The 24,297-nt window shown below is 43.9% G+C and overlaps 1 protein-coding gene across 2 annotated transcripts; it reads right to left on the reverse strand.

Annotated features, from left to right (window-relative positions):
* Positions 1–5,615: 5,615 nt before the first annotated feature.
* LOC111843699 (uncharacterized) lies at positions 5,616–21,950 on the reverse strand. Of its 2 annotated transcripts, XM_072712802.1 has the most exons (6): positions 21,844–21,950; positions 21,392–21,493; positions 15,174–15,476; positions 14,674–14,816; positions 7,742–7,848; positions 5,616–7,410 (listed from the first exon to the last, which is right to left on the reverse strand). In XM_072712802.1, exons 1-6 carry the CDS (start codon positions 21,923–21,925, stop codon positions 7,227–7,229), a joined length of 921 nt encoding a protein of 306 aa, XP_072568903.1. In that variant the 5' UTR covers positions 21,926–21,950; the 3' UTR covers positions 5,616–7,226. The 2 variants fall into 2 exon arrangements, with proteins under 2 accessions (XP_072568903.1, XP_023667250.2); XM_023811482.2 differs by lacking the exon at positions 5,616–7,410 and having other exon boundaries at positions 7,715–7,848.
* Positions 21,951–24,297: the final 2,347 nt, after the last annotated feature.

The raw sequence follows: 24,297 nt of genomic DNA on the forward strand, positions 1-24,297 counted from the left end.
CAGACTGGGGGACAAAGGTGTGATCGTCGACACACTTAGCAGAAATGGCAGGAACACCACAAAGACAGAGGCCATGCAAAGTGAAGACCCCCCCACATGTCCCAGGCCTGCAGCATGCTGATCATGTGAAGTGTACATGCTTGCAAGATGAGTGCCCTACCCGAACCCGTATCACCTGGTTCTGAGGAGGGGGTGCGAACTGTCTGTGTACACCAATAAAAGTTATGTTGACCAGAAAGTTCTTTGAGCATTACCACGGAGATGTCATCGAAGTGGTTGTTCCCTGAGCTCAGCAATAAAATGACGTCATACTATAAAGCACTGACTAAGTGTCATGAATTTTTACCACAGCACACATACACTCACACAAACATAAATGCTGTTAAACTCTGTATTTGTCTCAGCTGCTCCTCTCTGCTGCTGATGATCGCCAGGTCGGCTCCTGACTGCATACAGGCCTGTCGGCTGTCACTCCAGGTCTTCTCCTCAGTGGAAATGTAGTAACAGCTGCATTTGAATCTCCTCTAACCCAATGGACAGGTGTTACCTGAGGTCCAAAGATACATCCTTCCTGTGAAGATGGCCGTGACTGTCATTATGTTTGTTCAAAAACCCAGATAAGTCATAGCTTATGCATGTGGGCACACACACACACACACACACACACACACGATACACACTGTCACCCTCACCAGGACAAGCTCAAGAAGTAAAGATTACATGTACTTTTCTTCTTTTAGGATATCAAAATGCATCATTTTGTATTGTCTCCCCTGGATTTACAATTACATTTTTAATCTAATTAAAATGTTTACTCACTATTGTTGCAGTATGTATTATACTTCATCAATAGCTGGTCTCTCTCTGCAGTCTGCAGGCTGTAGTTGAGCAGTAGCTGGTCTTTCTCTGCAGTATGCAGGCTGAAATTGAACAGTAGCTGGTCTCTCTCTGCAGTCTGCAGGCTGTAATTCAGCAGTAACTGGTCTCTATTTTTTCAGGGTGCTGTGCTCTATCTCTGCATGGTGAATAACTTTGCTATCTGTCAGGAAAAATAAATACATATGGACATTAGACAGAGAGTAAACAGTCAGTGAACTAACTCACCTAGCTGATGGACCCCAGGAGTAACTTCACAGTATTAATAGCAGAGGTGAACAGATATATATGTTTTCTTGATTAAATGTTTTTTAAAATTTGGCCTATTCAATATCAAGCTAGGATATTTATTGATCTACAGTATCTTTTAGTTTAATATACATTTTTTTGGTTTTCTAAGTTCATTTCCACAGTGGTTAAATATAGTTGTAGTGGACCTAGGGGTAGATTTTTATGTGGTGCTTTTATGCATTTTAAACTTACAAACGGGTCGGGCCAACCCTAACACGATAAGGAGGTTATATGAACTTAAACTTAAACGGTCTAGATTTTCTGGAGAAAAAAAATTATTGTTTAGATTAATCAACCAAACGGTAAAATAGTTGATAGATTACTTCATAGAAAAATAGTCATTAGTGGTTGCCCTAATTAGCAGACTCACAGTGGACAGACAGTGACCTAATTCATCCAGTCAATGGACAGTAGCTGCAATATCACAGTATTACCAGACTCACAGTAGACAGACAGTGACCTAACTCACCCAGCTGATGGACACTAGCAGTAATATCACAGTATTAACAGACTAACAGTAGACAGACAGTGACCTAACTCACCCAGCTGATGGACACTAGCAGTAATATCACAGTATTAACAGACTCACAGTAAACAGCCAGCACTATGAGGGCCGTCAGCAGCAGGAAACACAGCAGCCCCAGACACACTACAGCCGGTCTGTGGTCTCTTCTCCCTGCAGACTCAGATCCTGGGAAACACAAACAGCTACATTGCTGAGGCTCACTGGGAAACACAAGGCATCAGAGACACACTTCCACAGTGAACGATGCCGCTGTGTTTCCTGATAGATGGTGCGTTTCACTTCAGAGTGAATATTTTCAGAAGAAACTTTTTCTCAAGAATCTAGCAGGCATGACTAGCTTACCTTCATACACACTCATTTGGCTTCCACCTTGTTGGGGTCGAATCTAATACTTTTATCATCCATATGGAAGTGAGTTTAGTAACTTTTCTAGTTCTATAGTGTCTATCTGAGTTTATCTGCTTGTATGAAGGTGCATTAAATCATCCCCCTTATTGCTTTATTTGCTTTTATCTCTTTACCTGGACATTGAGTTGCGTTGCTCCTCTGCCTGATCTGGTCAGTAGTGTTGCTGATGTTTGCATAGATATTCTCCTTGGACATGGTTGCAGCTCCCAGCTTCCTCACTGTGTTCTCTGTGTCTGTGTTGTGTCTACTGGGGATTTCATGCTATATGTAACTTTAGTGGTTGACTAAAAAAGTAACTGTGAAGTGAAACAAGGTTACTAATTTTTTTCATTGCTGTAAGAAGCCAACACTCCATAGTATCTGAATGCTACCAATGTTGCACTTTCTGCTGATTAGAACAGCTGCATTGTGGGTTCTTGCTCATTATAAGTTCTGTAGTTCCTGTGCCGTACAGCACACACTGTACCTGGGCATCCATCAGAAGCTCAGCCCAGCCGCACTTATGCCTCGTGGCTCCTAGACAGCCGTATGTCTGTAATGAGCTAATTGTCTGACTTGTACGCCGCTTTGGACAATAGCATCTGTACCCTGAAGTCCATTCAAATGGAAAATTGTTAGAATCTTCCAAATAGCCACTGTTTCTGTGATAAAAACACAATGCATTTGCTTACATAATAGAATCCAGCTTCTGCTAGTCAGGACTTCCGGCACCAGAAGATGGCAACGATTCGTAACCAGCCCTGGAAATAAAGAACTATAGGGCTAGAATACTAGCCTACACTCCGTGTAGATATTTTGCATTACATGAGACACTCTGTGAACAAACAGACTTAACGCCTGACTTGGGGGTCGTCCTTCTGAACTCCCAGTGCCCGTGAAGCATGTTAAGTACACAGTTATGTTAAGTATTCTGGCCTTTGGGTGCTGCTTCCTGTAGGACCTGCCAGGCTGCTGCCCCAGACCCCCACTCTTCACACTGCTGACATCAGACTGCTCTGCCAGCACCACCACTAACCACATCATAAAGGATGCAGACCACAACGCCATGATGGGCCTCATAAGCGATGGAGACCAGTCTGCACACACACAGGGGGTGAGCGAGCTGCTGGAGTGGTGCAAGGCCCACAATCTGCTGCTCAGCATCTACAAGATGAAGGAAATGATTGTGGACGTCTGACAAACCCAGGGAGAGCATAAAGGCCAATTAATACTACACTTTGTCATGTCGCTATTGGTCACACTCAGGGTGATGTAATGCTAATTTCATCATCCGCGATTTGCACCAGGCAGCTGCAGATGGCATATGTGTAGTCCCCATTTTTTTGTCCAGCAGGGATCATGTGCATCTGTGCACGTCGACTGCGCATTTGCAAGATAATTAACTAGGTGTTACTGTAGGTGGCAGCACCGACTTTCACAGAGCAAAGGTCAAGCAAGAAATAGTAGAGGAGGAATAGCTGCACGAGGTGCGGAGTTATCCCCATATCTAATGTTTACATTTTTATTATCCTGATTATTTATACTGTCCAGACTGTATTGCGCGGTTTACAGTATTTTGAAAAGCGAAACTATTCCCGCATTTTGAAATCTTTTTAGATAAAACCCGTCTGGGGGGTCTGGCTAATATTGTTGTAAGGATTTCAAAATGTCACGTTATGCCATATTACCTTATGAAAGTCTACCCGTTTCACTACCCTTCTTGTATTAGTGTTTGTTGCGGTACATCTGCCCTCTGCTGGTCTGGTGGAGTATCACTGCTGTATGCAGCACCGACCACGACCATCAGCAGCCAAATGCAGCATGAATACAAGCTTCTAGGCACAGTGTCCCTCAGCAGTAATCAAACTCTCCGCCCTGAAGGGTGCTATAAGGTGCTATAAGAAGTATAATATTAAGTCAGTGTTTAGGATTGGCTGCTGCATCCAAGGAGGGATCTATGAATATGTGTTATGAGGAGCTGCGGAGCTTTCCTTCAGGCTCTTGACAGACAGCTCTGTGAGCCAATGCGAGACCCTGCTGGTGGTATTTCGGCCATGATAAACTGAGACCCAGGACCAGTGCTCATAAACCAGCCTGCGAGCTGCATTCCCACCTTTCAGGACTGTCCCACTCCACCCACACACTCTCTCCATCTTCCAGGGGTCAAACGGATGCACCGTATGTCTTCCACTGATCGATGCATTACACTCTAGTTACGATGGGAAGCAGGACACACAGTGCAGCCTTTACAGCCCACATCCTCAAAACAAACCCCTTGGTGAAGCTGGAAAAGCCCCCCTAGGTCCCTCCTCTGCATCTCTTTTTTCATCTCTCTCTTCCTTGACCTCAACCGCATCTTTCATTTAGCCAACCCCTCCCCTCTTTATCGCTTTTATATTCTCTCTCTCTCTGTCTCTCGCTCCAAGACTCATTATTACACATAAACACATAGACACACACCTCCTCACATCACTCTCTCCCTACCCCTCCTTCCCACTGTTGCTTAATCTTCTACTCAACACAGTTAGTATTCACACTCAGATGTGACACTTTCAGATTCTTTCATCAAAAGGAAAGTGCATTTTCTTTTGAGAAGGCAGGTTCAGTCAATTACTGGAGCACCTGGGGTTAAGGTTCTTCCTCAGGTCCCAACTTTGTGGTTTGAACCACAACCTTTTTAAGGCTGTTTCATTCAAAAGGAAAGTACCTGTTACAGAGATTTCAAATTTTAGAGCATAGTTCCAAAACTCACTTAGTCCATTTTTTTTTTACTGTGAATAAAGTCGTGCTTCTCCATCGCAAGTTACAGTATTGACTAATGTAATCCAGTGAAGAACGTATGTTAAATGTTCAAACCTCATCAAGTAGAATGAATGTTCAGGAATGTTCTTGAAAACATATCCATTGGATGGAGTGAACTTTGGAAATTTGCTCTTCAATTGACTACATCTGTATGTGGTTTGCGCAGAAGACAATAATCAAGGTCCTGTTACCCAAACTGTGCCATGCGTGTAGCCGCCAAACGCACTGCATCACCTCTCCATGTGCGTAGCCGCCAAACGCACTGCATCACCTCTCCATGCGCGTAGCCGCCAAATGCACTGCATCACCTCTCCATGCACGTAGCCGGCAAACGCACTGCATCACCTCTCCATGTGCGTAGCCGCCAAACGCACTGCATCGCCTCTCCATGCGCGTAGCCGCCAAATGCACTGCATCACCTCTCCATGCACGTAGCCGCCAAACGCACTGCATCACCTCTCCATGCGCGTAGCCGCCAAACGCACTGCATCGCCTCTCCATGCGCGTAGCCGCCAAATGCACTGCATCACCTCTCCATGCACGTAGCCGCCAAATGCACTGCATCACCTCTCCATGCACGTAGCCGGCAAACGCACTGCATCACCTCTCCTTGGTGTTTCTGGCCGCTCTGCATTGTGTCATTTGTTGTGGACAAAGGGACAACCAGACACATGGGGGTTCCGTGCTCTTGAAAATCCGCTCACTCTTTGATTTATTTCTTGTGCACATAAAGACTGTTACTTTCTTAAAACATTAAAATCAGATACATAAAACACTTTTAAATGAAAACTGTACTAAATTTTAATAAGCAAAATATTTCAGTGGTTTTCTTACAACCCTTCCATATCAACAACAATGAATTACCACAAATAAAACATATAAAATGGCAAAACATGTTTTGAAACACATTACTACTGCATTCTGAAACATCTTGGGAGCATATCTTAAGTGGATGGCTTAAAACTGTACTACATATGTACTAGATGAAGCAAACCACTCCTTAACTTGTACCCAATACATGAAGACTGAGAGTTCCTGTGAGAAGCTCAGCATAAAGCGATTACAACAAAATGACTAAACACCATCTAGCTTCTAGGAGTGGAACTGCATGCTACAGTATCTTGTAATTTTATATACTTTCTTCCATTTAAATATTACCTTTTTTAAACATTCAACAATTTCTTGATGAGCTTCGATTTTACATGTCAAAACCTGTTCCTTTTGCCTCTTCCTTACTCCTGTTCCCTCTCAGAGGCCGGCTTTTGCTTCTCCTGGCCCTCACTGATCCTGGACACTAAGGCCTCATCCCTGTACTCACTTGGCAGCTGACACCTCTTTCATTTTTCTGACCAAAGCCTTTAAACTTTAAGGTGAGATTAACTCCCCCAGTGCTGTTCCATTGACATGTATTATGTCTGTATTCTCACAGACCGGCTCGGCTGGACTCTTCACGTCTACCCATGATGCATTGGTGCAGATAGATCTTCATGTTCTGAACCCTCACACTGATTTTGTTATGATTGTTTACACCCCTGTCCTGAATACAATCCATCTTCCTTCCGCCTTATGTGGTTCTTTTCATAATCCTGCCTCCTTCTTGAGCTAGTCCTGGTGAGGGTGACAGTGTGTGTGTGTGTGTATGTATGTGTGTGTGTGTGCGTGGTATGTGTGTGTGTATGGTGTATGTGTGTGTATGTATGTGTGTGTGTATGGTGTGTGTGTGTAGTTATTACTTTGTGAGGACCTGATTTCACCACAATGTTTTAAAAACCTGTAACTTTTTATGTTGTGCGGGCAATTTAATTAAAATCTGTGACTGCAATCAAAATACTAAAATTGTATTTTGTTTGGTTACTTATAGTTAATGTTATGGCTGGGTTGGGCATAAGGTTGTCATTGTTGGGACTAATTAGAGTTTTCCCCATAGAAATGAATGGAGAGTCCCCACAAAGATATGAATACAAATGTATGTGTGAGTGTGCATATGAATGTGCGTGCATGTGTGTGTTTATGTGTGTGTCTGTGTATTTTGACAAACAGATTTCAGGAAGCAGAGTATGTATCAGACATTTTTAAGATCTCTATTAATGGTGTAGGTCTTGAAATTTCACAATAACCTAAATTTTGATCAAGACAAGTTTTGGCTTCCAGATATGCTAATATGACTGGTAGCTGCACATGGTATTTAAAAAGCATTTTAAGTATTATGGGAAATACAAAGAAAAAAGAGCAACAATCTCTTAACCGCATAGAAACAAAGAAAAGGGCTGTTTTCCTATTTTAGATGAAAAAGACTTTGTCTGAAGCAAAAGAAAAGATAAAATTAATTTCACCCTGACTCTGTCTATAGTGAACAGTGAGTGATCATTAATATGTGGGTTAACACCATGGGTAAGGATTCACACATCCATTTCCAAACACCACCACATGGACGGTCGTTCCATCCAGAATCAGAGTCTCTGGTCCTGAGCTCCACACAATCTTCATTTCCATTGGAGTCGGGCTGCTTTGGATTAGACCACCAGTATCTGCAGACAGGTCAGTGGTTCAGATTATCTGATCTCCAGGTCAGAGTACTGTACTGTTTAATGGTAAAGTAACAATAATGGTGTGGAGAGTAGTGTGGTGATCAAGGTGGAGCAGCAGTCAGGCTACTGGTTTCTGTAATATACAGACTGTTACAGTAGCATATATATATATTGTGCAACAGCTGTATGGAGAAGGGCTCTGTTAACTCTTCTCCTATCAGTCTCGCTGTAACATTGATGAATGAGATCATTCACTGTCTGTCTGTGTACTTATGCTGATCCTGGCCTTTCTCTCTACGTCTCTCTGTAATTGTGCTCAGGCTGGTCTTACCCTTTCTCTACAGGAATTGTTGTTCCATCCACCCATTTCCAGGTTCCTTCTCTCTCTCTGTCACTGAGACCAATCCAGAATCCTCCAGGAATGCTGTTCATAAACTCCTACAGTTTAAGAAATATCACAATGAGTGAAGACTCACATTATGAAAGTTATTCATTTGGAGCAAGTGGGGATGATATTGGACTGTAAATAACTGTGATTTTTTCCCTCTGGTTTGTCATGGTAGCTTATTGGACAGCCAGAGGCAAGGTAGTTCAAGGCAAGAAGATGTTTTGAACAATATCGTACAGGTGAGTTTCTAGCATCTTATAGTCTGCATTAATAGCTAAATTTTCTGTTTGTTAACTATTCATAATGTGCTAGAATGAAGTGACAAACATTTGCAGTGGCAATCAAAATGACATTACAACAAGAGACGTTTTTGTAATATACAAAGTCACAACTTATCCAAATAGTTATTCTAACATGAATAGAAGAAATGTATTTTAATCATACAGTATATCATCAGTGAAAGCTATGCCACCTCACTAAATAAATAGTTTGAACAAGAAATTTGAAGAAGGCATGCAATCAAAATTAGAGAGCGAAAAAAATCTTTTGTAGAAGAAGCCTACAAATGACTTCTGTCAACTTTTTTTGAAGGTTACAACTAAAATAAATATAAAGCATAGAGGCCCTTGCGTTCTATGATTGACACATCGGCGCCCAGGATATAACCGATCTCTCACACTGTCAGATTGCGAGGGCATCTCCCGTACACAGCCCTCTTCAGGTCACCCCTCAGGTTCTCACACTGTCAGATTGTGAGGGCATCTCCCGTACACAGCCCTCTTCAGGTCACCCCTCAGGTTCTCAGACTGTCAGATTGCGAGGGCATCTCCTGTACACAGCCCTCTTCAGGCCACCCCTCAGGTTCTCGGACTGTCAGATTGCGAGGGCATCTCCTGTACACAGCCCTCTTCAGGTCACCCCTCAGGTTCTCGGACTGTCAGATTGCGAGGGCATCTACTGTACACAGCCCTCTTCAGGTCACCCCTCAGGTTCTCGGACTGTCAGATTGCGAGGGCATCTCCTGTACACAGCCCTCTTCAGGTCACCCCTCAGGTTCTCGGACTGTCAGATTGCGAGGGCATCTCCTGTACACAGCCCTCTTCAGGTCACCCCTCAGGTTCTCGGACTGTCAGATTGCGAGGGCATCTCCTGTACACAGCCCTCTTCAGGCCACCCCTCAGGTTCTCGGACTGTCAGATTGCGAGGGCATCTCCTGTACACAGCCCTCTTCAGGCCACCCCTCAGGTTCTCGGACTGTCAGATTGCGAGGGCATCTCCTGTACACAGTCCTCTTCAGGCCACCCCTCAGGTTCTCGGACTGTCAGATTGCGAGGGCATCTCCTGTACACAGCCCTCTTCAGGCCACCCCTCAGGTTCTCGGACTGTCAGATTGCGAGGGCATCTCCTGTACACAGCCCTCTTCAGGCCACCCCTCAGGTTCTCGGACTGTCAGATTGCGAGGGCATCTCCTGTACACAGCCCTCTTCAGGCCACCCCTCAGGTTCTCGGACTGTCAGATTGCGAGGGCATCTCCTGTACACAGCCCTCTTCAGGTCACCCCTCAGGTTCTCGGACTGTCAGATTGCGAGGGCATCTCCTGTACACAGCCCTCTTCAGGTCACCCCTCAGGTTCTCACACTGCCAGATTGCGAGGGCATCTCCTGTACACAGCCCTCTTCAGGCCACCCCTCAGGTTCTCAGACTGTCAGATTGTGAGGGCATCTCCTGTACACAGCCCTCTTCAGGTCACCCCTCAGGTTCTCAGACTGTCAGATTGTGAGGGCATCTCCTGTACACAGCCCTCTTCAGGTCACCCCTCAGGTTCTCAGACTGTCAGATTGTGAGGGCATCTCCTGTACACAGCCCTCTTCAGGTCACCCCTCAGGTTCTCAGCTGGATTCAGCTCTGGGCTCTGACTGGGCCGTTCCAAAGCTTTAGTTTTCTTCTGGTGAAGCCATTCTTCTGCTGATTTGGTTGTATGCTTGGGGTCATTGTTGTGCTGAAATGTGAAATTCCTCTTCATCTTCAGCTTTCTAGCAGATACCTGAAGGTTTTGGGCCAAAAATGACTGGTATTTGAAACTGTTCATAATTCCCTTGTCACCTTGACTAAGGCCTCAGTTCCAGCTGAAGGAAAACAACCCCAGAGCATGATGCTGCCCCCACCGTGCCTCACCGTGGGTATGATGTTCTTTGGTGATGTACAGTGTTGTTTTTGCGGCAAACGTACCTTTTGGAATTGTGGCCAAAAAGATCAACCTTGGTTTCATCAGACCATAACACATTTTCCCACATGCTTTAGGGAGACTTGATATAATTTTTTGCTAAATTTAGCTGGGCCTGGATGTTTCTCTTTGTAAGAAAAGGCTTCCATCTTGCAACTCTACCCCTCAGTCCAGACATATGGAGAACATGGGAGATTGTTGTCACATGTAGAAATTCCTGCAGCTCCCTCAGTGTTGCTGTAGGCCTCTTGGCAGCCTCCCTGACCAGTTTTCCTCTTGTCGTTATATCAATTTTGGAGGGACGTCCCAGTCTCTGAAACGTCACTGCTGTCCCATATTTTGTCCACTTCTTGATGACTGTTTGGAAATGTTTTTGAGATGAAAGAATGAGGTCTTACATATCTGTTGGATGTGGGGTTCATAAGTGAGGTGGGGGTCCATTTTTACACCAAGATTGGTGATAACCGAGGATAGTGGAATATCTTGATTAGAGAAAGTGATACTAGTGATGGTGGAAGTGTGAACCTGGTGCAGAGTGCTGACTATAATGGCCTCCGTCTTGGAGGTGTTAAGCTGAAGAAAGTTAAGCTTCATCCACAACTTTATCTCCACATGCCTTTATCAGCATGTCATCAGCATAACCGTGGAAAGATAAACCATGTCTGGTGATAATGTGACCGAGGGGAAGCAGGTATAAGGTGAAGAGAGTCGGTCCTAGCACCGAGCCTTGGGGGACACCAAAAATAACATTGTGGGAATCAGATGTAGCTTTTCCCAGGGCAACATACTTGGTTCTCCCTGAGAGATAGGAGAAGAACCAATTATAAGCGCAGTCAGAGAGGCCAATGGTGGCATGTAACCGGTGCAATAGGATGTTGTGGTCGACAGTGTCAAAAGCGGCGGACAAATCCAGAAGAATAAGAAGGGAAGGAGAGCCAGCATCAGCTGTCATCAACAAGTCATTTGTCACCCTTACCAGTGCTGTGTCTGTGCTGTGGCCTTGACGAAAACCAGACTGAAGATGGTTTCATCTTTGTGATGATAGCCTCAACCTCCTGCTGTATGGCAGTGGAGAGGTAGCTGAGAGGACTGATAGGCTCTTGCAGTGAGTCGGTCGGCATGGTAAATTTGCTGTTTGGAATTGCCAGGATTGCTGTTGATGGTGTTGGAATAGAACTGGGACCGTGCGTCTTTAAGCGATTCAGCATAGGCCTTCTGATGTTCCCTAAAGGCCTGCTTGTGTACAGTCAACTCTGAGGCCTTGCAACGTCATTCGAGGACACGTCTGACTGACTTCATCCTCCGAAGCTCAGTAGTGTACCAGGGTGCTGAGCGTGAGAAGGTGACTGTACGGGTCCTGGTGGGAGCGTGGCAGTCAAGAAGGCTTGACAGAGACTTGTAAACTGTTTCTGTCACTGTGTAAAGAGCAGCAGAGCCAGACAATACACGTTGTAGGTCCAGAGCCAGGGCATCAGGATCAATGTTCTTCATAGATCTAAAGTGGATTTGCCGCTTCGCTTTGCAGTGGGATGAGCAGGAAAGAGGCAACTCCATGAAAATGGCTTTGTGGTCTGACAGCCCAAGGTCACATACTTGCAGGTTTGTGGTCGGAACAGAGTTGGTTATCATCAGATCAAGCATGTGCCTCCTAGAATGAGTGGGAGCATCAACATGTTGCTGCAGATTTAGACTGTCGAGTACAACATGAATGTTTAGATCTCTAAGTATCAGAATGTTGGCAGAGATTGTGCAGGGTGTACTGAGAAAGTCCTGAAATTCTGGAAAGAAAGCTGAGTTAATTTTAGGTGGACAATAGATGAGAAAGATGGTTAATGACAGAGGATTCTTACATTTGAACGCAACGCATTCAAATGATTACAACACAGGTAACGGAAAGGAGAAGAATTCCAGGTCCTGACGATGTATGACAGCAAGACCACCACCACGTCCAGTGCTGCGTGCCCTCTTGATGTAAAAGTAACCAGGGGGGCAGGCTTCATTTAGAGATAAGAATACTCCAGGCTCCATGTTTCAGTAAGGCACAGGAGATCTAATTACTTTTCAATAATGTGATCCTGTATGAAGGATGCTTTGTTTGACAAGGACTGTGTATTAAAAAGCTCAACTCTGACCAAAGAAGAGGCAGCAAATTGTTGTAGCGTCTGTAGCACAGTCAGATCCACTCTGTGGATCCGATGTGCTCCAGGTTTTTGGCCAAGCCCAGAGGGTAGCCGTCTCACAGCAGTATCCATGTTACATAGATCACATGCAACAGTGTTCTGATGACGTGTGCAGCGCGTGCTGGTTGGCGACCAGAGAGCCGGGATTCCTGAGGCAACGTGGTTGGAGTGATGGTAGTAGAAAAACTTTCTCCGGGAGCTTCTATGGATGTAACGAGGTCGGCATAGAAGTCCAAGCTCCTTGATAATAGACATACACGCTGGTCGGCTGTATGTATTCAGACTCACGAGATGTGCAGCGGAGTAGTCAATCGACATGCCCAGAGTTTCCGGAGGGTAAGTGAATACTTATGGCAACGGCAGGTAAGACGAACAGTGCAGCAGGTAACGGATTACAGATTATAGGAATGATTCAGTATTTAGGCAAAACTGTATAAGAACAGCAGGGAAAAACGGCAGGAAAGTGGCGACACAGCACGCCAGCGACCTCCCCAGAGCTCCCAAATGTACTAGAATGAAGTGACTAACATTTACATTACACCCTCTTATTATACTGTACCACCTTGGATGGGATGCCAGTCCATCAAAGGGCACACACACACACACACACACTTTAAACTCGGATTTTGTTTCAACATAAACTATTTAGTAATGATTAATTATTCTTTCATGTTTTGTTAAAAGAGTGTCTAATTACTAAACCAGAATAAGCTGTATGTAATACTTTTCAACTTTGTGCAGTGCAATAATCATGATTAGCAAAGATAACTCAACATATTACGTTTTTAAAAAAAAAAACGTGTCTCGAGTCATGTGTTCACGAACCGCGCTGAGGAGCTGAGGAGTGAGCACTGGAGTTTGTCTGGGCGGGAATCAGAAGAAAGCTGGTGAGTGTTAAATTTGATATCTTAATAGAGACTTAATAGACGCATAAGATCAGTGCAGATAAGGACTTAGCTAAACGCTAACCTCAGCTATGTCTTAAGAAGACGGTTATCTGTCGGTTCAGTCAGTGTTTACAATAACGTGCATGATTGTATGAGCTTGTAGCTAATGCTAACCGCAGGCTGGCGGGCTATCACGGTTAACCCGTGTTTGGTATCAGAGGTGATTCTTGCATTTATATCAATACTGTTAATGTAACTTTGCAAAGGACACGACCGTTAGCAGGGCTATCATGGTAATATTAGTCGGGTGTTAACACAGTGATTTGTAATTGCAGCTTGAGCTAATAGTTGGCTCATTTTCTGTTTTGCAGGTTTCTTGTGAAGATGCAGTGTAAGTGTAAATACTGTATCTAAACTACCCCAAGTTTATGAAGCTCAATTTTCAGTTCATCCAACAGGTTGTTCTCATGTTGGGTCAGAGTGAACTGAAACCAAGGCTACAAACACTGAAAAACCAGCTTAAAATATAAAGAAGTGTGTCAAGTATGCTGTGAACAGCCATAATTTTATCATTTTCAGTCACTTTCAGATGTGGCCAAAGTCAAGGTGTTGAATGTAGGTTGTTATACAGTTTGGTGTTCTTAAAGGAGGCCTTTGCCATACAAATAATTTTTGCTGTGCCTCTTGCAAATATGCAATTGTTTAGAAACAAGTTTGTTGTTTTTTTTTTTTGGGTTGTGCAATACTGCAGAATATTATCTTGCAATATTTTGTGAAAAAATAAATGTTTTTCTGAATATTTAAATGTTTCATTGCTTTTCTTCCATACAATTTTGTTTAAAGCATTTGTTACAAAAAATGGTATTACATTTGAAGAAACCACATTATTTATATTAACAAATGAATATAAGTAGTGATAAATACAATGTGTATGTAAGTTTAGCTTAAGAGGAGTCTTATGAGGAGAGGTTAGCGGAACTAAATCTGAATCTGTTTAGCCTTGAGCAAAGGAGACTAAGGGGGGATATGATTCAGGTCTATAAGATTCTAAAGGGTCTGGATGCTGTTCAGCCAAATGACTATTTCAATATTAGTATAAATACTAGAACTCGTGGCCATAAGTGGAAATTAGCGGGAGAACATTTTAAAAGAAATTTGAGGAAGCACTTCTTTACACAGCGTGTAGTTAGAGTATGGAATAGTCTTCCTGCTAGTGTAGCGGAAGCTAAAACCATGGGTTCCTTTAAATCAGAGCTAGATAAGATTTTAACAACTCTGAGCTATTAGTTAAGCTTGATGGGCCGAATGGCCTCCTCTCGTTTGTAAATTTCTTATGTTCTTATGGTTATTTCAAATAACTTGGGGATGCAAAGAAAATTAGTTAAGTGAACTAATCATTTTTAGTAAAAACTAATGATTGTCCATGTCAATACAACTTAATATGTTTAGTTTCAGAATGTGTTAAAACTAAAGTGGTTTAAGGGGAACGGGTATACACGCAAATTTCTAGTAAACTCTTTAATCCGGGATTACAGTGCACACACACACAAACATAAATGCCCTTAAACACTATATTTATTTCACCTGCTCCTCTCTGCTGCTGATGATCGCCAGGTCGGTTCCTAACTGCATACAGGCCTGTCGGCTGTCGCTCCAGGTCTTCTTCTCAGTGGAAATGTAGTAACAGCTGCATTTGAATCTCCTCCAACCCAATGGACAGGTGTAACCTGTGGTCCAAAGACACATCCTGGCCTTGAAGATGGATGTGATGTCATTATGTTTGTTCAAAAACCCTGATATGTCACAGCTTATGTATGTGCAAACACACACACAAAGTAAAGATTAAATATACTTTTGTTCTTTTAGGATATCTAAGTGCATCATTGTGTATTGTCTCCCCTGGATTTACATTTACATCCATCCATCCATCCATTGTCCAACCCACTTATCCTACTGGGTTGCGGGGGGTCCGGAGCCTATCCCGGAAGCAATGGGCACGAGGCAGGGAACAACCCTGGACGGGGGGCCAGCCCATCGCAGGGCGATTTACATTTACATATTTTATTTAATTAAACTGTACTCACTCTTGTTGCAGTATTTATACTTCAGCAGTAGCTGGTCTCTCTCTGTAGTCTGCAGGCTGAAATTGAACAGTAACTGGTCTCTCGCTGCAGTCAGCAGGCTATAATTGAGCAGTAACTGGTCTCTCTCTGCAGTCTGCAGGCTGTATCTGAGCAGTAGCTGGTCTCTCTCTGCAGTCTGCAGGCTGTAATTAAGCAGAAGCTGGTCTCTCTCTGTTGTCTGCAGGCTGTAATTCAGCAGCAGCTGGTCTCTCTCTTTTTGCAGGGTGCTGTGCTCTGTCTCTGCATGATGAATTACTCTTCTGTCTGTCAGGAAAAATAAATCATTATGGGGAGTAGACAGAGTAAACAGATGGTGAACTCACCCAGCTGTATGAATAGTAGAGGTGTACAAATATGTATATATATAAACTCACCTAAAGGATTATTAGGAACACCATACTAATACAGTGTTTGACCCCTTCAGAACTGCCTTAATTCTACTTGGCATTGATTCAACAAGGTGCTGAAAGCATTCTTTAGAAATGTTGGCCCATATTGATAGGATAGCATCTTGCAGTTGATGGAGATTTGTGGGATGCACATCCAGGGCACGAAGCTCCCGTTCCACCACATCCCAAAGATGCTCTATTGGGTTGAGATCTGGTGACTCTGGGGGCCATTTTAGTACAGTGAACTCATTGTCATGTTCAAGAAACCAATTTGAAATGATTCGAGCTTTGTGACATGGTGCATTATCCTGCTGGAAGTAGCCATCAGAGGATGGGTACATGGTGGTCATAAAGGGATGGACATGGTCAGAATCAATGCTCAGGTAGGCCGTGGCATTTAAATGATGCCCAATTGGCACTAAGGGGCCTAAAGTGTGCCAAGAAAACATCCCCCACACCATTACACCACCACCACCAGCCTGCACAGTGGTAACAAGGCATGATGGATCCATGTTCTCATTCTGTTTATGCCAAATTCTGACTCTGACCATTCTGACCATTTGAATGTCTCAACAGAAATCGAGACTCATCAGACCAGGCAACATTTTTCCAGTCTTCAACTGTCCAATTTTGGTGAGCTTGTGCAAATTGTAGCCTCTTTTTTCAATTTGTAGTGGAGATGAGTGGTACCCGGTGGGGTCTTCTGCTGTTGTAGCCCATCCGCCTCAAGGTTGTGCGTGTTGTGGCTTCACAAATGCTTTGCTGCATACCTTGGTTGTAACGAGTGGTTATTTCAGTCAAAGTTGCTCTTCTATCAGCTTGAATCAGTCGGCCCATTCTCCTCTGACCTCTAGCATCAACAAGGCATTTTCGCCCACAGGACTGACGCATACTGGATGTTTTTCCCTTTGCACACCATTTTTTGTAAACCCTAGAAATGGTTGTGCGTGAAAATCACAGTAACTGAGCAGATTGTGAAATACTCAGACCGGCCCGTCTGGCACCAACAACCATGCCACGCTCAAAATTGCTTAAATCACCTTTCTTTCCCATTCTGACATTCAGTTTGGAGTTCAGGAGATTGTCTTGACCAGGACCACACCCTTAAATGCATTGAAGCAACTGCCATGTGATGTGTTGATTAGATAATTGCATTAATGAGAAATTGAACAGGTGTTCCTAATAATCCTTTAGGTGAGTGTATATATTAGTGCTACGATTAAAATTTTTAATCAGATTAATCACAGGGTTGCTGTGGATTAATTTCGATTAATCACGATTAAATAGCCTTCATTTTTAATCTATATTAATCGCATTTCATTTTGCATGAGCAAACAGACTCAAGAAAAAAGGGAATATATATGCACTTAACATGTTTATTGAACATCTTGAACGCAAGTCGGATGCATTCCATCTGCCACAGAATACCATGGACCCATATCAAAAAGCAAGATTTTTTGCTTAGCGGGACAACTTTTAGGATTTAAGGTACCTCAGTTTAAATGGTCTTTATCTTCGTTCACTTGCAATTAGCCCGAACTACCATAAATCCGACAAATAATCAGACTAATCATGAAATCCAATTCTAGCCCGGTTAATTTCCATTGTTAGCAATATCAGTTGTTAACACATTACACGCGGTGCTTTACGTATAAAACTCTGTAGCAATACGTCCACAGATAAGTTGGATGGTATAGTGTGTGCAACCGATTTAATGAGCCACAAATGTGCTCATTAAATGAGCTGTGCTGCTCCGAGATATTTCTCAAATCTCCGAGAAACGGGAGCACGCATGTCGTTACTTCCATCTTCAAAACTCGGAATCCGACTGAGAATACGAGTTCCGAGGGCAAATGGAATGCACCAAAACTGCCTGAAATGGGTTAACAGAGACATTTCAGGGTTTTTGAGTCATTCTGCGCTGCAGTGGATCATAGTTGTAGTGGACCCTATTTCAATGCAGATTCCGGTGCCACTTAAATGTCTGAGCGAATGAAATATTTGCTCAGTCAACAGAAGTATCACTGCACCTCCCTTGTCCAGATGAAAGCAGATGGCTAATGTTAGCTAGTAGCTACTTTAAACACGCTTACGAAGCAGGGTTGCCAACTTTGGTTAAGTCAAAGTGTAGTTTATTGTCATCTCTGCTATATACAAGTATACAGAGAAATGGGACGACGTGGCTCCAGTTTTACATAGTACACAGAACAAAAGGCACATAGATTTTGCATATATAAATACAATAAATACAGCATAGAAATATTAACTATAAACCTAAGTAGAGAAGATAAAACTATAAACTCTAAACCTAAGTAGACATGGAAAATGTGCAAATTAGTTACATGTGGTGTTTCGATGGTATGTGCAAGTATTACCGTTCAATATGACATTTTGAACCAGACAGATATTTAAATAATAACAGTATCTTCAAAAAAGTGCAAGTTAGAAGGAGTGAAAGATGTGTAATTTCGTTGTGAGTAGTTCAATAATATGTGCAATTATGTAACAGAAAACAACAAAGATATATGCAAACAGTGTTCATTAATGTGCAAATATTGCATCAGTCAAGTAGAGAAAAACTGGAGTCACAATCACGGAATGAACTTTTTTTTGTGCATAAGGTCAGCAGCGTTTGGTTAGCTGCCTGGCATGAGGTTTTCAAGAAATCTGCACACACATGCACACACACTTACATGTAAGTTTTACTATCTTGTAAATAGTCTGTAGGGTTTGCAAACTACACAAACACTTTTGATGTAGCTAATTTTTTAGGTTTATAATGGAATAATATAGATTTGCCATCAGATTTCTTGCGTAAGCTTGTGAGTCTGAAATCGTCATACTAGATGAAATGTCATACCAGATGCATGAAAGTTGGCAATCCTGAAAATGCCTAAAAGTGTGGCTGTGTCTCACTCCAAAGGATTCTAACCCTGTAATTTTTAAGAATTTTGTATTTATTTATATTCATATGTTTCACCCTTATGTACATACACTACAGTATATTGCCAAAAGTATTGGGACACCCCTCCAAATCATTGAATTCAGGTGTTCCAATCACTTCCATAGCCACAGGTGTATAAAATCAAGCACCTTGACACGCAGACTGCTTCTACAAACATTTGTGAAAGAATGGGTCACTCTCAGGAGCTCAGTGAATTCAAGCGTGGTACCATGATAGGATGCCACCTGTGCAATAAGTCCATTCGTGAAATTTCCTCGCTACTAAATATTCCACGGTCAACTGTTAGTGGTATTACAACAAAGTGGAAGCAATCGGGTCTAACAGCAACTCAGCCATGACGTGGTAGGCCATGCAATATCACAGAGTGGGGACAACGCATGCTGAGGTGCACAGTGTGCAGAAGTCGCCAACTGTCTGCAGAGTCAACAGCTACAGACCTCTAAACTTCATGTGGCCTTCAGATTAGCTCAAGAACAGTGTGTAGAGTGTGGTGTATGTATATACACACACACAAGATTAAAATAAAAGGAGGGGGATATTTTTAAATACAAAAAACTGTTAATTTGTTGACCTCTGACCTGTTTGGTAATTGGTTGAAATGGCGTGATATATAGGGTTGCCCGCCAACAGAAAATACGAGATTAATGGGGTGCCGAGAAGCGAGAACTAGTTAATTGTTACCTCTGTTTTATTGCAAAACTAATAAAAGGAACCTGTTTGTTCGAACCTTGGCTCTGGGAATTAATTCTCATTTACTGTAGGCAAGTGCAAGACACAACATAGAGAACTTCATGGAATGGGTTTCCATGGCCGAGCAGCTGCATCCAGGCCTTACATCACCGAGTGCAGTGAACAGCGTCAGATGCAGTGGTGTAAAGCACGCTGCCACTGGACTGTAGAGCTGGACTCTAGAACTACATAGAACACCTTAGGGATGAATTCAAGCAGAGAATGTAAGCCAGGCTTTCATGTTCAACATCAGTGCCTGACCTCACGAATGCTCTCCTGGAAGAATGGTAAAAAATTCCCATGAACAGACTCCTAAACCTTATGAACAGCCTTCCCAGAAGAGCTGAAGCTGTTATAGCTGCAAAGGGTGGGCCAGCTCCATATTAAAGCCTGTGTATTAAGAATGGGATGGATGTCATTAAGGTTCGTGTGTGTAAAGGCAGGTGTCCCAATACTTCTGGCAATATAGTGGGTCAGTGTGGATGCTGTTCCCAGTGCATGCCATGTTAGGGTCAGTGCGGATGATGATCCCAGTGCATGCCATGTTAGGGTCAGTGCGGATGCCGTTCCCAGTGCATGCCATGTTAGGGTCAGTGCGGATGATGATCCCAGTGCATGCCATGTTAGGGTCAGTGTGGATGCTGTTCCCAGTGCATGCCATGTTAGGGTCAGTGCGGATGCTGTTCCCAGTGCATGCCATGTTAGGGTCAGTGCGGATGATGATCCCAGTGCATGCCATGTTAGGGTCAGTGCGGATGCCGTTCCCAGTGCATGCCATGTTAGGGTCAGTGCGGATGCCGTTCCCAGTGCATGCCATGTTAGGGTCAGTGCGGATGCCGTTCCCAGTGCATGCCATGTTAGGGTCAGTGCGGATGCCGTTCCCAGTGCATGCCATGTTAGGGTCAGTGTGGATGCCGTTCCCAGTGCATGCCATGTTAGGGTCAGTGCGGATGCCGTTCCCAGTGCATGCCATGTTAGGGTCAGTGCGGATGCCGTTCCCAGTGCATGCCATGTTAGGGTCAGTGCGGATGCCGTTCCCAGTGCATGCCATGTTAGGGTCAGTGCGGATGCCGTTCCCAGTGCATGCCATGTTAGGGTCAGTGTGGATGCTGTTCCCAGTGCATGCCATGTTAGGGTCAGTGTGGATGCTGTTCCCAGTGCATGCCATGTTAGGGTCAGTGCGGATGCTGTTCCCAGTGCATGCCATGTTAGGGTCAGTGTGGATGCTGTTCCCAGTGCATGCCATGTTAGGGTCAGTGCGGATGCCGTTCCCAGTGCATGCCATGTTAGGGTCAGTGCGGATGCCGTTCCCAGTGCATGCCATGTTAGCATATAAATAAATTTATTGCCATTTACTTTGCAAAAAAGTGCTGGGTCACTAGCGACCCAAACACTGTAAATTGCACATATTTTGAATGGGTGACAGGTCTTGACTGCAGACAGGCCAATCAACAAAGCAGACTCTTCTACTACGCTGCTGTAATTTTAATATTTTTGTCCTTATAGTTGCTAAATACACTCATCATTAAAGCCATAAAGTTGTCTGTCTGCTACCTTATAATCTCCATCTAATAATTCTTTGGCAAAATGTTTAGGCTAAAATTAAAATGAAAACTATATTTACAAAAAAAAAAAGAAAAAACGTGTCAGACTTTAATCAGCAAATTAGCGCCACACCACCAACATCTTTTCACTTTGTTTATCCACAATATCTCCTCTTTTGACAGACATGGTTGCTCTGTTGTCGTTTTCTTGACTTCATTGCTTATCACTTCCATGATTTACCAAACCAGTTACAGGTGGCGTTCTCCGCTAACCAAATTTAATAAGAACAAGGATACGGCAAATTTATATAGATTACTAAGTTTTGGGCGTCACAATACGCATCCCATTAACATTTTAGGCATACTGCTAATTTGCTTATCGAATTGTGGGCGAAAATAATGCTGAAAAGCCGGCGTCCATTATCTAAAGCCCTATAATAATATACAGTTTGTTGTTATCAAAATAAAATTTTAAATTAACTTAAACTAAGTGGTCTTGATTTTCTGGAGAAAACAATAATTGTTTCATATTAACAGTATTAACAGACTCACAGTAAACAGCCAGCACTATGAGGGCCGTCAGCAGCAGGAAACACAGCAGCCCCAGACACACTACAGCCGGTCTGTGGTCTCGTCTCCCTGCAGACTCAGATCCTGGGAAACACAAACACCTACATTGCTGAGGCTCACTGGAAAACACAAGGCATCAGAGACACACTTCCACAGTGATCGATGCCGCTGTGTTTCCTGATAGATGGTGCGTTTCACTTCAGACTGAACATTTTCAGAAGAAACTTTTTCTGGCATGACTAGCTTACCTTCATACATGCTCCTTGGCTTCCACCTTGTCTGTGCAGATCCATATGGTTTATGAGTCATATGGAAGTAAGTTTAGTAACTTTTCTAGCTCTAAAGTGTCTCTATCAGTTAATCTGGCTTTCTGAATCAGGAATGGGGAATGTAAATCATTGCCCTTATTGCTTAATTTGCTTTTATCTCTTTACCTGGACATTGAGTTGCGTTGCTCCTCTTCCTGATCTGGTCAGAAGTGTTGCTGATGTTTGCATAGATATTCTCCTTGGACATGGTTGCAGCTCCCAGCTTCCTCACTGTGTTCTCTGTGTCTGTGTTGTGTCTACTGGGTTTTTCATGCTATATGTAACTTTAGCGGTTGGCTAAAAAAGTAACTGTGAACTGAAACAAGCTTGCTAATTTTTTTCATTGCTGTAAGAAGTCACTACTCCATAGTATCTGAATGCTACTAATGTTGCACTTTCTGCTGATTAGAATAGCTGCATTGTGGGTTCTTGCTCATTATAAGTTCTGTAGTTCCTGTGCCGTACAGCACACACTGTACCTGGGCATCCATCAGAAGCTCAGCCCAGCCGCACTTATGCCTCGTGGCTCCTGGCCGTATGTCTGTAATGAGCTAATTGTCTGACTTGTACGCCGCTTTGGACAATAGCGTCTGTTAAATGAAGTAAATGCAAATGTAAGAGGCCACCCTATATTGCCTTAAATTTTAATATCTTGTTTTACATCATATGTTGATATATAAGCATTGCAAACATAAGGAGTAGAGTATTACATTAATTTATTTAACAGACAATTTTATCCAAATTGATGTACAGGTGAGTACGAGAGAGCAGATCAGCCAGCATCTGTGGACCAGTTGGGGTTAAGGGTCTTGCTGAAGGTCCGACAGTGATATGATCACTCTGCCAGTCAAAGGTACATGTCTGTAGCCTGCTGACTTGTACCCCGAAGTTAATTCAAATGGAGAATTGTTAGAATCTTCAAAAAAGACAAAACACAATGCATTTGCTTACATAGCAGAATCCAGCTTCTGCATGTCAAGAAAATGGCGACAATTCGTAATCAGCCCCAACAATAGGGCTAGAATACTAGCCTGCACTCTTTGTAGATATTTTACATTACATGTGACACTTTGTGAACAAACAGACTTAACGCCTGACTTGGGGGTCGTCCTTCCGAACACAGTATAAACCCCCAGTGCCTGTGAAGCATGTTAAGTACACAGTTATGTTAAGTATTCTGGCCTTTGGGGTGCTGCTTCCTGTAGGACCTGCCAGGCTGCTGCCTCAGACCCCCACTCTTCACACTGCTGCCTCAGACCCCCACTCTTCACACTGCTGCCTCAGACCCCCACTCTTCACACTGCTGCCTCAGACCCCCACTCTTCACACTGCTGACATCAGACTGCTCTGCCAGCACCACCTCTAACCACATCATAAAGTATACAGACCACACCGCCATTCTCGCCTTTCAGCACTGTCCTGTTCCACCCACACACTCTCTCCATCTTCCAGGGGTCAAACGGATGCACCGTATGTCTTCCACTGATCGATGCGTTACACTCTAGTTACGATGGGAAGCAGGACACACAGTGCAGCCTTTACAGCCCACATCCTCAAAACAAACCCCTTGGTGAAGCTGGAAAAGGCCCCCTAGGTCCCTCCTCCTCTCCATCTCTTTTTCATCTCTCTCTTCCTTGACCTCAACCCCATCTTTCATTTAGCCAGTCCCTCCTCTCTTTATTGCTTTTATCTTCTCGCTCTCTCTGTCTCTTGGTCCAAGACCCAATATTACACATAAACACATAGACACACGCCTCCTCACCATCACTCTCTCCCTACCCCTCCTTCTATCCTCCCATTCCCACTATTGATTAATCTTCTACTCAACACATTTAGTGTTCACACTCAGATGAGACAATTTCAGATGATTTTATCAAAAACAAAGTGCATTTTCTTTTGAGACGGCAGGGTCGGTCAACCTTTCCTGGAGCCGAAACCTTATCGTGATGCGTGTTCCAATGATCCCAGGTGCTAAGTTGCCTGGGGCTTTATGCTCCTGGTAGGGTCACCCAAGGCAAACAAGTCATGGGCGAGGAACCAGACGAAGTGCGGGTCACAAGACCCTTAATGATGAACAAAATATTGGATCCACGTTTTCCCTTGCCCGGACACGGGTCACTGGGCCCCCCCCCTGGAGCCAGGCCTGGGGGTGGGGCTCGATGGCGAGCGCCTGGTGGCTAGGCCTGCACCCATGGGGCCTGGTCGGGCACAGCCCAAACAAGGCACGTGGGTCCCCCTTCCAATGGGCTCACCACCTGTAGGAGGGGCCATAGGGGTCGGGTGCAGTGTGAGTTAGGCAGTGGCTGAAGGCGGGGACCTTGGCAGTCTGATCCTCGGCTGCAGAAGTTAGCTCTAGGGACATGGAATGTCACCTCTCTGGTGGGGAAGGAGCCTGAGCTGGTGCGCAAGGCTGTGAGGTTCCGACTAGATGTAGTCGGGCTCACCTCGACGCATGGCTGGGGCTCTGGAACCAGTCTCCTCAAAGGGGGTTGGACCCTCTTCCACTCTGGAGTTGCTCACGGGGAGAGGCGCCGAGCTGGGGTGGGCATACTTATTGCCCCCTGGTTGGGCGCTTGTACA

Source organism: Paramormyrops kingsleyae, chromosome 5 (assembly GCF_048594095.1).
Source record: "Paramormyrops kingsleyae isolate MSU_618 chromosome 5, PKINGS_0.4, whole genome shotgun sequence".
NCBI classification, from domain to species: Eukaryota; Metazoa; Chordata; class Actinopteri; order Osteoglossiformes; family Mormyridae; genus Paramormyrops; species Paramormyrops kingsleyae.

Bases quoted from the DNA above. Each gene is read 5' to 3' on its own strand.
- LOC111843699 (XM_072712802.1), bottom strand. From the start codon at position 21,925: ATGTCCAAGGAGAATATCTATGCAAACATCAGCAACACTTCTGACCAG. The intron at 15,477-21,391 runs GTGAGTCTGTTA...TTTTCCTGACAG, and splicing joins CATAGTGCTGGCTGTTTACT to ACAGAAGAGTAATTCATCAT. The intron at 7,411-7,741 runs GTAAGACCAGCC...ACCTGTCTGCAG, and splicing joins ACAATTCCTGTAGAGAAAGG to ATACTGGTGGTCTAATCCAA.